Genomic DNA, 17999 nt, shown 5'->3' with positions numbered 1-17999 from the left:
CTTACTGAGGCTTTTGCTTCAAGTATGAAAGTCCATTAATCTTTCCCAGTGTTCTAAACTCTTTGGTTACAGCCCTTAGAAATTTTTCTGAATGGCTGCATTTTAAATCTTTCAAGGTAACAGAATGTAGCTCACAACACAAACACGACACAGACATTTTACATTTTACAAAGACACAAATACAGACAAAATGACAAGACAGATACAAACAGGCAGATAATTTTAATGAAGCACTCAGTTACAGTCAATACAGAGGCACACAGGTTACCAACATGGGCACTTTTAACTTTACAGAGGCACACAATTACAACGTTACAGAGGCATGCAGTTTAAGAAAGGATATCCTTACCAGAGTGATCAGAGATGAACTGACTCACTGGAGGGGCCCTAAAGTTTTCTTCACAACGAATGGCAAGCTCGACCAAGATGGGAGCTTGGGGGATTGGAACAGGGACAAGGGCAGAGGACTCACCAGAGGAGGTGAGGGGGTGGGGAGTGTCAACTCCAGAGAAATCAATCTCCATTGTTGCCTAGTCCATTCCCACTGGTACCGGAGAGTCCAGTAACCTGATTCTATGGCCTGTCCTACATCTGACACCAATTAATGTCAACTGGGCCAAACATACCTGTAACTTGTGGATGGCCAGAGCTGAACAGAGCAGGCTAGAGACAGGAGAGTCAGGAATCAAACAGAAGTTTAATTTCAAAGTGAGGGAAACGGCTTGAAAGCAAGGACAACTGTGCTGGGGCCCTACTCCTTGTTGGGGGGACCCGCTTTAGAGTGACTGAACCTTGATTTATATGTTTATGGCATGACTAGACAAAGAGTCAAACAGTGTAGTGTAGCAGTGGTGAGGCACAACAGCAACAGTGAAGCAAGGGTATCCAGTGACAGAAGGTCTGTTCATAGCAGGGCTTCATGTCTGGGCCTATTGGTGCTCGCCCAACCTCAGGGACTATCAGTTCCAGAAGGTGAGTGCAAAGGATTGTTGTTAGCTAAGCTCAGGGCACAGCTTGCTGGCTGGGCCTTAGTTCTGGAAAACAGGGTGTTTTCTAATAGTATCTTGACAATAATTAGCATCTGTGTAGCACTTTAAGGTTTGCAAAGTACTTGACATGTTCCTCACAATAATCCTGTGAGGTAAGTGCTCTTATTATCCCCATTTTATAGGTGAGGAAACTGAGGCAGAGTGAGATTAAAAGACTTACCCAGGATGACATATAGCTACTAAGTGTTTGAGGCAGGATTCATAGATCTTCCTGACTGCAAGTCCAAGACTGTGTCCGCTGAACCACCAAGTGGTTGTCTAGACAACATTTCCTAGGAGTTTGGCTGTGACAGGGAGGAGAGATGGAGATGGTAAGAAGTAAAGAGTTTTTAACGACAAGGAAGACTTGGTCATTTTTGTAGGCACTAGGAAAGGAACTAGTAGATAGGGAGAGATTGAAGGTTCTAAAGGGTTGGAGGGGGAGGAGGATGATTGTGGGGTGAATCTGCTGGAGAGGGAAAAGGGTGGGATTATGGTCACATATAGAGAGGGTATCGTTGGTGAGCAGGAGGGCCTTTACCATAATAAAAGAAAAGAGAATAGGGGATGGTGTTAATTGGACTTGAGGTGGGGAGCTCATAGCTCGCTGAAATATTGGTCGAGGTCCTTAGCTAAGTGGGTGAGTGGAGGAGGTGGTGTTGTAGGCTTGAGAGGAGAGAAGACACTGTTTAGAACAGCTGCTGCAGGGAATGTGATAGAGAATAAATTAGAGAGGAGTGAAAGGATTGCCTTATAGTAGTAAGGGTCCTGATGAGATCAGATAGCATAAATTTGTAGTGGGCCAAGGCAGCACAGTTTTGTGACTTCCTTTAGCTCTGTTCAGAGGAGGCTGGGTCTAGCTTGTGAGGGGAGGAAAGTGAGTTCAGAGTAGGAGTTGTAACTTGGGAGAGCACTTTAGGATAGAAGTCATGGAGGTCATGGTGAGGATGTAGAATAGGTTTAGGAGGAGTAAAGCACAGGGAGAAATGGAGTGATAAGAAGTTATGGTCAGATAAAGGAATTTCAGAATTACTAATGATGAACTTGAAAGACTTGTAGGAATTAGGAGGCCAGGGTGTTTGAGGGAATATCAACATATATATATATGAGCATAAGGGCAATAGTTAATTGGAAAGGAATATTCCAGAATCAAAGAGTTTGGAAAAAAGAGATGTAGGAAGAGAGAAGCTTTGCTAATAGTCAACCAACAATATGTTTTTAAATATGTCAGATATCCTATTAAGCATAAAGGATACAAAGAAAAAGTTAAAACAGCCCCTGCTCTCCAGGAGCTCATGTCAGAATGAGAGATAAAGATCTATATAAATAAATAATAGATGGAAGGTCGTGGTTGTCCTTTTTTCTCAAAGAGGATCATGACATCAGGAAGGTGATGCCATGACATGCAAGTGAATTGGATTTAAGTGAGGGAGGGCTGTGCAGTCACCAGCTTCATTCTTTCCTCTGGAGCCATCTGGGTCCAGTGGCAAGATATAGATCAGGAAGACTGGAGATAGCCCCAGATGCAGTGGGAGACTTTGGCCTTTTTTAGCTAAGGTCTTTAACGGGTTTCAGTTTGACTGAGGCAATGCCCAATCAGTGATTAAGGCTAGGTAAGAAATGAGGCAGAGAATGGCCTCTTTTAAAAAAAATTAATCTGGGAGGAAAAGAGTCTCAGGGTTTCTAGCCAAAACAGAAACAACTGCTATTTACATTCACCTTGAGCCAATATGGGCCCAAATAATGACCAAGTGGGGCTTGGCCTGGGACCTATTGTTGGCCAATCAATGAGAGCCGGAGTGATTTGGATTTAAGGCATGGTCCTTAAGAAAGAAACTTAGTCTGTAAACCCCTAGATATCTTGTGAGGTTTCAGCCACCAAAATTTTCATTCCCTTGGGCAGAGCACCCACAGGCAAGGGCATAACACCCTATGTGCACAGAGGGAAGGGAAGGGAAAGAAGAAAGAGAAAGAAAAAAAGACAGACAGACAGACCTGTGTTGGTTCCCCAGTGGGGCAGCTTCTACTACTACTCACAAAGGTGGTTGTTTATCCTTTGTTCTTGAAGAGGACCATGACATCAGGAAGGTGATGCCATGACATGCAAGTGAATTGGATTTAAGTGAGGGAGGGCTGTGCAAAGTCACCAGCCTCCCTCTCTCATTTGGAGCCATCTGGGTCCAGTGGCAAGATATAGATCAGGATGACTAGAGATAGAAGGTAGCCTTAGAGGGAAGGTACTACAGCTAGAGCAACCAGGAAAGGATCATAGAGGACATAATGGAAAGGGAGAGAAAAGGAGAAAAAGAATTGAGCTTAGCATGAGAGCATGGACAGAGGCAGCAAAATAGAGGGAGCTTTTGCCCTGGGATATGTTGACTCTGAATCACTGAAATTTGGGGATCAGGAAGTATAAATTCGCTCACCTTATGTACCAGTTTATTGGGGACTCTACCTTCCAGGGTCCTGTGGTGGTAGACAGTGTCATTGGTGTGGCATTCCTTTTCTAAATACCAAGAAACTGAGATTGGACGGAGCATGGTGGCAGAGAATTCAGGATTGAGGTCTGGGTTGCCAGGGATGCAGCTGATCTCACACTGGGCACCAAGTCCCAAGATTTTAGGTGATGGTTAATACCCATAAGCTTTCCCACACATGGAGCATGCACTTGGTTCTGTTAGGTCCAGCGTCTGAGGCCCTGGTCCTTCTGACTTTTATTCTGGCATCAGAGACTGTATCAGGACCGGTGCTTTGGCTTTCTTTGAGAACCTGAGGTTCTAGTTTTCTGGCTCCAGATATGGCCCCTAAGGTCCTAGGTGCAATATGTCACTAGTGTGGCACTAGGTCTTTACCTGTGGTCCTAGTCTTTCCAGCTCTTCTCATAAAAATAATAGTGCCAGAAATGGCTCTTAGACCCTCCCAAAACAAAATTGGAGGACATTCTTACCTCTCTTTTCACCCGTTTTCTGGTGTTTTCAGGGGTCAATCAGGCCATGACTGTGTGCTGAAGACAGACAAAAAGTTTAATAGGAGGAAGAAAGAGATGGAAGGGGAAAGAGGAAGAAGATTAAAAGGAAGAAGAGAATCATACCCAGGGAGTTGGAAAAGGGAGATGATAGTACCAATATATAATTAAGTTCTAACTAAATAATGCCATTTGCAGGCAAGCATAAAATATAGATTTTAATTTGAATTTTAACATTTAACTTTTTAAAAACAATTACAGAGTGAGAAAGATAAAGCAATATAGAAGCACTAAAAGTGGAATGGGCAGGTATTCTACCACGTCATCAGAAGTAGGGAGCTGGAGTAGGAGTATAGAGGGGCTCGCCCCTGCAGCAGGTGAACAGGAGGGAGGTCACCACTGAAGGCAGCGGAGCCAATAAGGGGAGTAAATAAAGTGGAACATGAACAATAGAAAACCAGAGAAATAGAAGAATGGGGAAAAGGTTGAAACTGGGTTCCAAGAAAATACTTGGAAGAACTCCCAAAGAGGCTTTCTGCTAACAGAGGCCCCTTACCAAGTGCGACCTTTTGACTATCAGTCTCTTAAAAGACTGGGATGCCAGGATGGATCCTGCTCTCCGCTGATGTCTTTTTTTTTCTTTTCCTGTGAACCTTTTGTGTCTTTCACTGTTAATAGTGCTATGATCACTGATCCACATAGGGCTTAGTCAGGGTTTACCTGGAGCCAGATTTCTTCCAACCTTCATGGTCCTGGCTATTTAATTTTTTCTTCTGAGGGTAAGGCCATGTACCCAGCTCTCTCCACATCCTCAACACCAGAGTTTTTGACTATCCTTCACATTACTATGATTTTCACAATGCTTCATGTAGCTTATAATAATTAACTTTCTCAGCATTTAATTTAGGTCAGACAAAGGCAAGCTCAATCTGCAGTAACATGATAACATAAATAACATATATTAGATTATGCTGATAAATGCATTCCCATTATAAGCTACAGATTACTTTTGTTATCTCAGTGGAGTCTGTTGCAGCAGTATCTTTGAAAGAAACCTTTAGTTGGCAAAAGACAGTATTACATTTAAATGACTGACAAGGCTTATAGAAAGACCACCGAGGTAAGGTCAGATTATAATAAATACGCATGATGCTGTGGTGTTCGCCATGTTACCTTACAGTGGCTATGTGCTGAAAAAGTCATCTGTGAGTTCCTTTACCCAGTGACTCAATCCATTATTTTAATATTTTAAAAACTGCATTGTTCAGAGTACTGGTTAAAATTAGTATTGTGGACTTTGCTGTAGAACAACAGAGTTTTGTCAAAGGTGGGTTATTAATTTCCTGCTCAGTATTTCCTTGCTTATCAACCCAGTAGGTATTCTCTTTTGTTAAGTACTTAATAACATCTTGTACAGCATGGGTTCTTAACCTGTTTTCCACAAATATTTTGATTATATTTCAATATAAATGGCTTCTTTTGTAACCGCGTGTACTTTATTTTATGCATTTAAAATGATCCATAGGTTTCATATTGTCAGACCCACCAAAAAGTTAAGAATCTCTTTTGTAGAGAGGGATTGCTGTTTCTAAGATCACTTTAACTTTAAGAAACTGCGTATTTAAGGATGTTGTGTAGGACTTACAAAGGAGCCTTCTCCTTAAGGGTAGTTTTTCAGTATCCAACAATGTGGATATTTCCTAACACATCTGAAAATACTGTGCAAATTTTGAAGAATTCAGTTTAAAATTATAAGAAAGCAATATATAGGATATAGGTATAAATTGTGGAAAATAAACACTATCATTTTAGTGTTCTGATACTAGACAAAATGATTCGCTGATACTTAGATTAAGAAGTCTGATCAATTCCATTCACATTTGCTATATTGTATTTTTAGTGTGTACACTTTCTATGTTCAAATTGAGTTATTCCTCAGTTTATGAAATAGGTTTCTAAAAAATTGGATATAAATGAAATTTGTAAGTTGAGACATTTCTTCTATCAGTTGTGCCACCTATTGTATGACCAATTTTATCAAGTCATTTGGCCTCTCCAGTTTTGAATTTCCTAATATATAAAATGAAAAAGTTAGAATAGATGATCTCTTAGCTTTTAGATTTAAAATTGTATCACGCATGTAAAATCCAGATTTAAACTTAGAAAGAATTCAGAAAAGTCATTTCATTCAACCGCCTCAAGAACTGAGACTGAAGGGAGAAGCACTTTGCGTATAGCTATATAGGGAGCAAGCAAAATTGGGATTCAAACCCAGGCTGTCTGACTCCAAATCCAGCACACTTTGCACTGTTCTTCCATCTCTACCCAAACATTGGTGGAGCTTGATACACAAAAGGGTTCTGATTGTGGGCTATAGCATCCACAAGGGCCCTTTCCATTTCTAAAATTCTGTGATTCCATGATTCATTCAGTCTTTACTATCCATCTGGATTTTCATATGCCAGATTTTGACTCAATCAATGTAACACAGGATATACTGCTGGAGTTTTTGGACTCCAGCCTCTAACAGGTTCACTATTGATCTGGGCAGCCAGAAGGACTGGAAGACAGCTTCGTAAGGGTTACATAATAATTTACTCTTATTTTTCTCTGTCTCAATGGGCTCCTGATAATGGGAGCACCAACAGGATCCCCAGTCACACTTCGTGGAGAGGCAGTCGAGAATATTGGAGCACAACTCCTACAGGTTCTCCTAAGCCTTGATGGAGGCCGATCAAGGCATGAACAGCATTACACTGTCATTCCCAAAATCCCCACTCACTGACCAGTGCTCTCTTGATTTATAGAGAAGCACACAAAGAAGACAATTTGCCAACAATAAGTTCACAGTTTAACTTTAACAATGTCATCATAACTTAGCACAGTGCAAGCGTAGTGAATATTACATTATGTTATCCCTATATCTCACTGTGCAGCCACAGTAGAAGTTGTTTTGGCCATAGATCCTGGAAACTATTATAAAGGATAACAAAATCCTCCTTACTTACAATCAGGAAATACCTAAAGATTCCTATCTCATACATCAAGAATCTTTTCAAATGTGGGGCTTCACAGTCATGGGTGTCACAGCAGTATAATAAATCTATTGTTTTGACATTTCTAGTTTTGATTAGAATTCTGAGAATTAGTGGCAATTTCTGTGTTAGTGGAAATGTTCACTTGTATTTTTAAAAATAAAGTAATTCAAAGAACTTTAATGATTATAAAGGTACACAGAAGAGTTAGAAAGAACCTAAGTCTGACAGGAATGGGGAACCCATGGCCTCAAGGCCACATGTGGTCCTCAAGGTCCTCAAGCAAGGCCCTTTGACTAAATCCAGACTTCACAGAACAAATCCCCTAATTCATTCTGTGAAGTTTGGATTCAGTCAAAGGGCTTCGCTTGAGGACCTAGAGGGCCACATGTGGCCTTGAGGAGGCCACAGGTTCCCCACCCTTGAGTCCTAAGAAATCATGTAGTCCAGATGAGTTAAAAGAAAGCAGTTGGATTCTTCTTTAAATAATGGAATGTCTTCAGCACAGTCTGAGTTAACATTTAGAAAACTTGAGTGAGGACAAGACTTGTACTTATTTTCTTTCAGAAACTGCATATTCATCATCCTACACTTGGCCTTAGAAGGGGCTGTTTACAGTGAATACACTTGGGAGATATTTCGCTACTGTTTAGAACTGGAGTTCTCACTATATCATCTTCTCCTGCCATATCTGCTGTTGATTATAAACCTGTTTTTTTTCTTTTTGAGTTGTACAACCAACCCTGGTAAGTTGAAGTTGATTTTGATCAGTTAGTAAATAAGACAAAGAACAGAGTAATCAGCCCCTTTTCTGAACACGTACTTTTCCCACAAAATATATATGTGAATATGTATATGCAAACAGTCAAAAATCAGTAAGGGATCAGGGAAATCAAAATGAAGGCATGCAAAATGAGATTTGTAGGAGCTAACATTCTCAAAGTGGATGCTCCAGGGTTAGGAATCCTAGAACAAGTGTTGTGAAGAAACCAGCGTATCCTTTTGTTTGAAAATTGCCCTATTTTAGGCAGTTAAGTGGCTCAGTGAATACAGTCTTGGATTTGGAGTCAACGAGATCTGAGTTCAAATTCAAATGTAGACGTTTACCAACTTTATGACAATAGGCAAGTCACTTACCCTGTCTCACTTTTCCCATCTGTAAATAATAATAATCATAGTGTCTACCTCCTAGGGTTGTTATGAAGGTAGAGCGAGACATCTGTAAGTCAGTTTTCAAATTTTAAAGCACTTCTATAAATGGTAGTTATCGTTATTATTGTTGTTGAAATGTTCTGAGAAAAAAAGGCATGAGCTCTATGATCAAGGGTATAGTTAAGTTTATAGAGGATGAAGGTTGCCTGTTCAAACTAATCATAGTTCACATTTGTGTAGACCACCCATAAAGCCTGTCTATCAATAATAATAGCTTAACATTGAGAAACGTTCTTTGATTGCCTTAAGTATTTCATTATACAGTCTTCTAGGCAGATTGGAGATCTGTGATTGACTTCTTTCTCTTCAGATTCTGAACAAACAGTGCTGTTGTGAAACCAAAATTATGCCATCTCTGCTGATATAGCAGAGCCCAATTACATAGCCCATTTACATACAATTATGTAGCCAGTCACATAGAGCATTTCAGGTTTTCTCCCCAAGTGGAGAAATAGAAGATAAAAGGGTCATAGATTCAGAAGCAGAAAGGACCTTAGAAGTCATAGAAAAGTAATCTTATTTATCCCTGATTAAGCAGGGTCTTTTCTGTATAGTCTCTAGCTTTTTATTATAGTTCAGAAACCAGGGCAGCCAACTTTCATGTTTCACCAGTTTCTCACCAAGCTAAGCAGATCAAAGGCATGGAGGAGCGGAACTTCTTTTTTTTTTTTTAATTTTTAGGCAGTTGGGGTTAAGTGACTTGCCCAGGGTCACACAGCTAGCAAATGTCAAGTGTTTGGTCTGAGGCCAGATTTGAACTCAGGTCCTCCTGACTTCAGGGCCATTGCTCTATCCACTGTTCCACTGTGCCACCTAGCTGCCCCAAAAGTCCTATTCTTTTTTTTTTTTTTTTTTTTGGCAAGGCAATTGGGGTCAAGTGACTTGGTCAGGGTCACACAGATAGTAAGTGTCTGAGGCTGGATTTGAACTCAGGTCCTCCAGACTCCAAGGCCAGTGCTCTATCCACTGTGCCACCCAGCTGCCCCTGGGAGCAGAACTTCTGAGCTGCGGTTTGTTCACCTGGCCTATCCTCCTGCCATTTCAGAACAGTTTGTCTTGAAACTAAGGGGATAAAGTGAAATCGCCTAGACCTCCTCCAGCGACTCAAGATGGCTGTGGTAGTCTTTGTTCTTGGATGACTTTTCCTGTTTCTGTGTTCCTTCTGAAGAGGCTGTGCTACAAGCTGCCCAAGTTCTTGAGCTCAGAGACTATGCAAGGATTTGGCAGGAATAAACAGGAATCAGCAATGGCTGTGCTTTTGAAAAACCTTCTGAGCCTTTCAGTATTTTCTCTAGCATATTTGTGTTAAAAGTTATGGTATTGGGGCAGCTTGGTGGTGCAGTGGATAGAGCACCAGCCCTGGAGTCAGGAGGACCTGAGTTCAAATGCAGCCCCAGACCCATAACACTAGCTGTGTGACTCTGGGCAAGTCACTTAATCCCAATTGCCTCACTGGAAAAAAAAAAAAGTCATGGCATCCTCCACAACTCCTCCCTTCTTCAAATATTATCAGATACCTATGTTTTTGGTATTCATTTCTCTCTATCATAAGTATATACTTACTTGGTATTTCCCTAAAACTTAACTCAGTGTACTGTTGACATTTTAGTACTCTAATTTTCCATTTTTAGTACTCTGGTAAATCTTTAAAGAATTCTTACCTCCCCAAACTAAGTTCAAATGGTAAGAAGTACTGAATTCCTGAGGGAACTGTCTATGTGCAAATAATAAATGTCATTCATCATCTAGATAATCATGGCAAATACCCATATAAGTGGTTTAAATCTATTCACCCATTCTGAACAATACTTTATATACCACTTGTCACTAATTATATTCACTCCTAAGCTTTAGCTTGTTGACTTTTTCTGGGCTGCTTTCTTTTGGTGTATACTATGAGGAATTAAAAACTGTACCTACCAGTGCCTCATACCTATCAGGACTTTAACATTACAACTTCCCAAACACTGAGACCATAGGAAATTGGAATGAGGACCTAACACAAGCAGGGAAAGCCTGCCTCTTCCTGGCCATAGAAGCCACTCTTCTCAAACTCCCTAAAATCAATACTTACTGAATTCAGGCTGTACACAGAATCTACCGTAAGAGTCTGTAGCTGGACATCCTTCCGCACTTGTATTCACTCCTTCCTATTCTGCATCTTTGTAAATGCATTCAACAGCTACTCCATACTTCCTTCTCTGTCTCACTTCCTAGTCATCAATATTCAGGGATCAGATCTCATATCACTGTGGAAAATAACAATTATCAAGAGAACACATTTTTCTCTCTGAAAGGGGTAATTAATAATTGCAAATGCCGCATGTTCCTTGCATAGCTATGCAAGCTGTGGTGGTTAGGGGTTTAACCCCTTACAATGCCTCAGAGAGAGAATTCCATACAAAAAAAGTCCATTTTATAATGTCTAAACAGCATTTCATTTTTGTTAATGATTTCTTCTTGTTCTATGCATGTTAGAGGGTGCCTCATCTGCCTGGTCAGTTATTTTCCAATTTTCAGCCTTCTTTTCTTCTCTACTTGAGCTTCATTGCTTTCATCCTTTTTTGTTTCCTTTGAACCTTTTCGACTGTTTTAGTCAGGGCCTGTTGTTGCCCCCTTTCCTTGACCTCCAAATCCTTCTGCGTCAGGAGGTAATGGGTCCCCTTTCTTTGAAGGTCTTGAAGCAGTGGCTCGATGACTTACTAGGGATGTTGTAGGAGAGTTCAATTCTGCCAGGTAACACCTGAAGACCTTTCAAAGCCTTACTGAGTTTTACTGGTTCTCTGGCTGCTTTGCACACTTCTATTTTTGTTTCACATCATACCAAGCGCTTTGAAAGCGGTGCTTATGTTTTATACATAATTTAAATTCTGTATAACATCTGGCACACAGTTGGGCCAATCAATACTGGAATTAATGATCTGAACTTGACTCCCCATTTCAGTACATTCAAGGATTGTTTTTCCATGAGCCCCTGGCTCCCAAAGCCATGCTTCATAGTAGCTTTGCTGACTCCTTGTATACAAAGAGTACTATTTTGTGATGGAAATTATTGCTTTTGTTTTATAGGGATAATAACAAAATCAAATGAAGCATCATTTCTTCAAGTTTATGAATATGACGAGGTGATCTTCTTGAAAAACATGAAGTGCCCTACCTGCGACTTGAGGAAACCAGCAAGGTCAAAGCACTGCAGTAAGTGCCTCTTAATATTATCAAACCTACTCCAGCAAATAAAGAAATGAATAAATCCAATTTTTCAAAGGAATCATTATTACTGCTGTTTTTGCTCAAAAGGAAAAAGTTTGAGACCTAGGAAACAATGAAGCAAGGCTGAGAAACCTCTAGCCCTTGGATTGCTTTCATCCAGATTGCAAGGTGATATTGCTTTGACCACTACTGCTACATACAACTCAAAGAATAATATCTCTTCTCAACCGGGGTGGATATTAGCAGAGCTTCTAAGAGTTTATTCAAGACAACAATTTATTTCTGATTAGATTGTGTATTTTTAGCCTCACTAGGACCAAAAGAATTTTTACAAGTGCAAACAGCATATTTATGCATGTCACATTTTTGCAACCCTGTGTATGTAGACAGAGTGGGTATTTCATATCTCGGGCAAATTTGCTGGCTTCAAAGTTTTATGATTCCATTTTAGCAAAAAGGTATGGATGTTTCCTAGAGCTCTCTAACAGAAGGGGAAAGTGCTGAAGAATCTTTGGAAAGGTTTTTATATGCTATGTAAACATAGGAAGAGGGGAGATTTGGGTACTATAAATTGATAGAACAATGCAAAGGCAAAAGCCAAGGGTATAGGAAACTATCTAGATTTGGAGTCTTGAATAGGCAGGCTAGGGGTCAATATCCAGAGTTTGACACCTAGAAGAGTTTTCACATCTGGAAGGCTCAGGCAGAAGTACGATCCAAATTCATAGGAATCTTGCCCATGGCAAGGAGAATAGTCAAGAAGGGATATAAAGAATAGTTTCTCACAACCCAGTGTAGTCATGTAAGTCCACAAAGCCTAAGCAGGGACTTTATACTCTGATTTTTAAGCATCCTTAAAGAGCATTGGAAGCAACAACGTAGTATAGTGCATAGAAAGACTTCTTCAGAGTCAGGAAGACCTGTGTTCAAATTTTGTTTCTGACATATTGGCTGTGTGATCCTGGGTAGATCAGTCAGTCAACAAGCATTTATTAAGCACATGCAATGTGTTAGGCACTGTGCTGATCTCTGGAGACAGAAGTAAAGCCCTCCCCTCCTTCCCCCAAACATAACAAAACAAAAACCCATAGAGTCCCTACTGTCATACATTCTGATTGGGGAATCAAAAGATAAATATTTAGCTACATACAAGTTATTCACAGAATATATGAAGGTAATCTGAAAGTGGAAAGCATTAATTAGAAGGTAGGAGAATTGGGAGGGACCAGGAAAGACCTCTTCCAGAAGGTGGGATTTGAGCAGTACTGAAGAAAGCCAGGGAACCTAGATTGAGGCAGGGAACAGAATATTCCAGGAAGATGGGAGTCTTATGTTTGAGGAACTGAAGATAGGCCAGTGCTGTTGGATTGTCTAGACATCAGCAAGTGTTTATTAAGCTTTATTAAGTGTTTATTAAGTTTATTGAGTGTGCTGGGCAGAGCATGTGGAGGCAAGTAAGGTGTAAGAAAGCTGGGAAGATAGGAAGGGACCAAGGTATGAAGACCTCTGAGTGACAAAGAGAGTTTATGTTTTATCCTGGAGGTAATCATTAGGAACTGCTGGACCTATCTTCCTGAAGAGGGGGTAGGGAGAGGAAGGGAATGTGAGGGTGACATGGTCAAGTCACTTAATTTCAGTGCTCTCCATGCAACTCCCTAAGACTAGAGCTGCAGAGAAGGGTTCAGATCTGCAATGGTAGAGGAGGATTCTCTTCAGGAACTCCCTATGTGAATGAAATCATAAGTCCAATTTAAAAAAGAAAAAGAAAAAAGAAAGACCATTGGGAGTCAGGAGAGCCAGGATCTGTCCATGGTTTTGTCATCGCTAACTCTTCATGCCAACTTGGACAAGTCGCTCTTTCTGGACCTCAGTTTCCTTATGTGTAAAAATGAGAAGGTTGGTTTGGTTGATCTTTAAGCAACCTTGTAGTTCACATCCCAGCTTTTAGAACCAATGCCTTGGGAATGGAAGGTTTGTGTGGGACCTCAGATGAGTCAGAGTCAGGGTGTTCTTAGCATAATAGATTTAGAGCCCAAAAGGACATTAGACAGTCTTGCCCTGCCCCATGATTTTACAGATGAGGAATATGAGTCCAAAGTCACACAGCTAATCAGAGTCAGAATGTGAGCCCACTCCCCCTCTGACTTCAAATCTCGTGGCCTTACCACTGTACCTTGTTGCCTGTAAGCATTGGTGGAGGCCTCACTTCTTCTGAACAGCTTCATTATTCTGAAACTGTAGCAGTAATTTGCATAATATGACATCACAATCCAGTTGCACCTTCAAAATTAATTTTGAAAAAAAAAAAAGAGTACGTACAATTTCCAATTGAAAAATTTAGAGCCACATATAATGTTGTTATTCCTGGTTTTTCTGTGTGTACATATAGGTGTGTGTAATAGATGTGTGCATCGTTTTGATCATCACTGTATTTGGGTGAACAACTGCATTGGTGCCTTAAATGCAAGATACTTTTTAATCTACCTGTTGACGTTGACTGCGATGGCTGCAAACATTGCCATCATAACTACAGCATTTCTAATCCATTTGGTGCTCATATCGGGTATGACATTGGGAACATATTTTGATGACCATGGACAGGAACAACCTGTTGATATTGCCTTTCTTATACAGGTAAGCACGCTTTAGTTTATAAGTTTTTCACTTGGATATGCTGTTTAAAAGGAACAGGTCCCCCCTCCCCCATTAAACATGAAATTCTATTGTGGTACCCTTAAATTCAACAAATTATTTACCAAGCATTTGTTAAGGAACTACTGTATACAAAGCACTGTGCTGGATACCAGGAGTACAAAGATGGAAAATGACACAGTTCCTACCCTTGAGAAATTTATAATCAAATAGGAGGACCAGAAATATATGCGCAGAAGTATTATTCAAGGTAGTATGTGATAAGAGTAAAGGTGAACTCCAAAGTGCTGTAAGGAAATTGGGAAAGAGATCACTTTCAGCTTGGTCAGAGTTGTAGGGGGAAGTTAGAGAGATATCATTGAGGTTTCGTGGACTAGGTAGCATCTAACCTGGACCTTAAAGAAAAAGAATTTCAGTGCCCAGAAGTGAGAGAGTACATGACAAGATCAGGAGCTATTGGTAGTTCAGTTTGACTTGTACTTAGGGTAAATGAAAGAAAGTAGTATGAAATTAAGCTGGCAAGTTAAATAATGGAATTAAGGAACTTATATTTTATGCTCTAGGAAAGAGGAGAAGCATTGAAATTTTTTTTGGATAGGGGATCAGACGTTTTTATTAGAAAAATAATTTTGTAAAATGTATGAAAGATGCATTGGAAAAGGGAGAGATTGGAGGTGAAGAAATCAGTGAACAAGCTGTTAGAATATTTCAAGGGAGAAGTAATAAGGACCTGGATTAGGGTAGTGACACTTTGAGTGGAGACAAAGGGGATAGATGAAGGCAATATTATAAAGGTAGATTCATCAGGAGTTGATTGTAGTGATTGGATGTGAGGGTGAGGGACAGTGGAAATCCAGAAATGATTCCAAGGTTTTAAGCCTTTTTGGAAAAATAGTATCACCATCAGCTATGATAGCAAAGTTGAAAGGAGGGATAGATTTTGGGAACAAAATGTAAATTCAGATGGGGACCTGTTGAGTTTGAGGTGCTGGATAACTAGGCTGAGATATACAGAAGGTAGTTGGAAATGTTGGATTAGAGTGTAGGGTTAAATTCAGGGTTGGGTATACAGATTTATGATTGATTTGCATAGTGGTGATAATTGAAGCTATCAGAGTGAGTGAAATCAGGAGGAGCATATAGAAAGAGAAGATGAGAAGCCTGCAAAAAACTTTAGGGAGACACCCCCATTTCAGCAATAGAGCAGGGAAGTGAAGCAGTGAAGGGGACAAAGAGGTGGTCATAAGACAAGTAGCACAGGAGTCAGAAGAGTGTGGGGTCACAAAAGCTGCAGGAGGAGAGAATACTTATGAGGTGGTCAGCAATGTCAGGTGCTGCAAAAATGTGAAAGAAGAGGAGGACTGAGAAAAGGCCCTTAGATTGATTGAGCAATTAAAAGATCAGTAGTGATCTTGAAGATATCTAGCAGTATCATTAGACTGGTGGAAGATGAAAGCCAGATCGTCGGAGGTTGAGGAGTGAATGAGGAGGTAAGGAAGAAGAGGCAACAACAATAGACTAGTTTTTCTTTTTTAATTTTTTAAGATTTTTAATTAAAAAATCATTTGCAACATCAATATTTCCAAAAACAAAGAAGGCTGGAAGAAGAGAGATACATGTGAAAAAAGAATTTATTACATACAGTTTGTTTTTATTTATCGGGGCACTGGGATCTTTTTGTTTTCAGTTTTATCTATCATCTTTAATTTTAAGAATTTCTTTTTAGTTGAGATTTAGTTAAGAGTTTTGTGTGGCCAGTTCATTAACTTGTTCTTTTTCTCTTTTGTTGATGAAAATTTTAAAAGATACAAAATTTTCCCTAAGAATTACTTTAGCTGCATCCTATGAAACTCATAATAATTATTTAATATAATTGTTAATATATTGTCTTTTTTTTTTTGATGAAATAATCTCATTTCTGTAATGTGTTCTTGGATCCACCAGTTCTTTAGAATCATTATTTAGTCTGCAATTAGTTTCTAATTCTTTCTTCAAGGGCCTTTTGTTGAATGTAATTTTTATTGCATGTGGTCAGTAAATGATGTATTTGTGTTTCTCTTCTACATATATTTGGTGCCTCAATACTTGATCAGTATCAGACCATATAAGGCCTCAGTTCAAGTCCTGTCTCTGACAAATACAGGCTCTGTAGCCTTGGGCAAGTTACTCAGCCTCTCGGTGATTGGTAAGATAAGGGTGTTTCCTTACCCAGAAGGTTCCTAAAAGTGAAGTCACAGATCCAGTCCTTATCTCTATTCAATTGAACATAATAGTACTGTCATTGAGAGGCAGTATGGTACGATGGAGACAGAACCAGTCTCAGAACCAGGAGTCCCTGGTTCAGATCCTGCCTCTGACATATATCAGGTGTGTGACCCTGGGCAGTCACTGAGGCCCCTCAGCATTCTAGGGAACTCTGAGACTGTGACCTGCACTGAGATCCCATTTGGGGTTTTCTTGGCAAAGATACTGGGGTGGTTTGCCATTTCTTTCTCCAGCTCATTTTACAGATGAGGAAACTGAGGCAAACAGGGTTAAGTGACTTGCCCAGGGTCATACAGCTAATAAGTGTCTGAGGCCAGATTTGAACTCAGGTCTTCCTGATTCCAGGTACAATTCTCTATCCACTGTGCCACCTAGCTGCCACTCCATTCTATTCTATTCTATTCTATTACTATTCTATTATGTTCTGTTCTATTATATTGCATACTATATGTACAGTACTACAATTTGTTCAACTATTCTCCAATTGATGGACACCCATTTTGTTTCCCACTTTGTTGTATCTCTTTCAATTATATCCATTTGTGGTTATATACAGTGGTATCACTGGATTAAAAACAGTTTGCACAGGTGAGTGACTTTTGGGGTATACTTCCAGATTTCTTTTCATAATGTTTGTATCACTTCACAGCTGTACCAGCAGTGCATCAGTGTGCCTTTCATTCCACGACCCCTCCGATGATTGTCATCTTTATTTTTGTGTCTAAACTCTTCTGTAAGCTTGTTTAATTTCTTTTGGTTATTCATATAGTCCTATGGAAAATGCAAAAATCCAACTTAGAAAGAAAGAGCATCTCTAGCTAATTTTTTCCAATGATCAGTGTCATCTTTAGTTTCCTCTTTTCCATAGCTTTACTTCCTGAACTGGGACCCTCTGCCAGAGTCAGCCTCGTCTCTTGCTGCCCTTTTGTGTGGGGTGGCCAGGCCTCTTTGATTTTGCTCTGAGTCACCTGGGTTTCTAAGTGTACTTTTACTTCCTGGGGTTAGATATCCCCCTTGAATTTCATCTTTGGGGTTAGCAGCACTGGATCTTCAGGGCCCCTCTGTGGCCTTTCAGGACAGAATGATAAGGCACCTCAGACTCCCTGATGCCAGGGGTATCCTGGTCTATCTTTGCATGAATGTTATGCTTTGATTGCTGTGCTTCCAAGGTTTCTGCTGTGGGTTTCCCACAACCATGGGGATTTCTAGTTACTTTGGGGCTTTCTAATTGCAGGAGTCTGCTCTTGCTCATTCCTGCTCTGACCTGGCTCTCCATGAGCTAAGAGGCTGCCATCTTGTTTGCCTTTGCTGATAGCCCCCTTTCCCATTTCACTCTTGGATGACTTTTTTTGTGCAGTTCTGGGATGAAAGAAGTTGCTTAGTCTAGTTTCTCATTGGATGTCTTGGTCAAGGGTAATTTTTAGGTTTTTGCTGTAATAGGTCTGTGGGAAGTGGATGGTCCACCTCTAGGCAGGGGTCAGTCTTGGCCTGAAGTCTTTAACCGTCTTTACGTGTCCCTACCCCATTTCTCTATTTAAGTCCTATGATGCAACTCTTTCTCTGCTTCCACTTTGCTATCATAGCTGATGGTGATACTATTTTTCCAAAAAGGCTTAAAACCTTGGATGATGT

The 17999-nt window shown here is 40.2% G+C and overlaps 1 protein-coding gene across 3 annotated transcripts in view; it reads left to right on the top strand.

Annotated features, from left to right (window-relative positions):
* The window catches only part of ZDHHC4 (zinc finger DHHC-type containing 4), a 47297-nt gene that overhangs the window by 28320 nt on the left and 978 nt on the right, over positions 1 to 17999 (top strand). For all 3 annotated transcript variants that reach the window (XM_027859754.1, XM_027859751.1, XM_027859755.1), the window contains 3 exons: positions 7596 to 7774; positions 11310 to 11435; positions 13840 to 14084. In XM_027859754.1, coding sequence (XP_027715555.1) covers positions 7596 to 7774; positions 11310 to 11435; positions 13840 to 14084 — 550 coding nt within the window. The remainder of the gene's footprint in view (positions 1 to 7595; positions 7775 to 11309; positions 11436 to 13839; positions 14085 to 17999) is intronic.

Source organism: Vombatus ursinus, unplaced genomic scaffold (assembly GCF_900497805.2).
Source record: "Vombatus ursinus unplaced genomic scaffold, bare-nosed wombat genome assembly UNPS02014171.1, whole genome shotgun sequence".
NCBI lineage: Eukaryota > Metazoa > Chordata > Mammalia > Diprotodontia > Vombatidae > Vombatus > Vombatus ursinus.
This window is presented reverse-complemented; position numbering and strand designations above follow the sequence as displayed.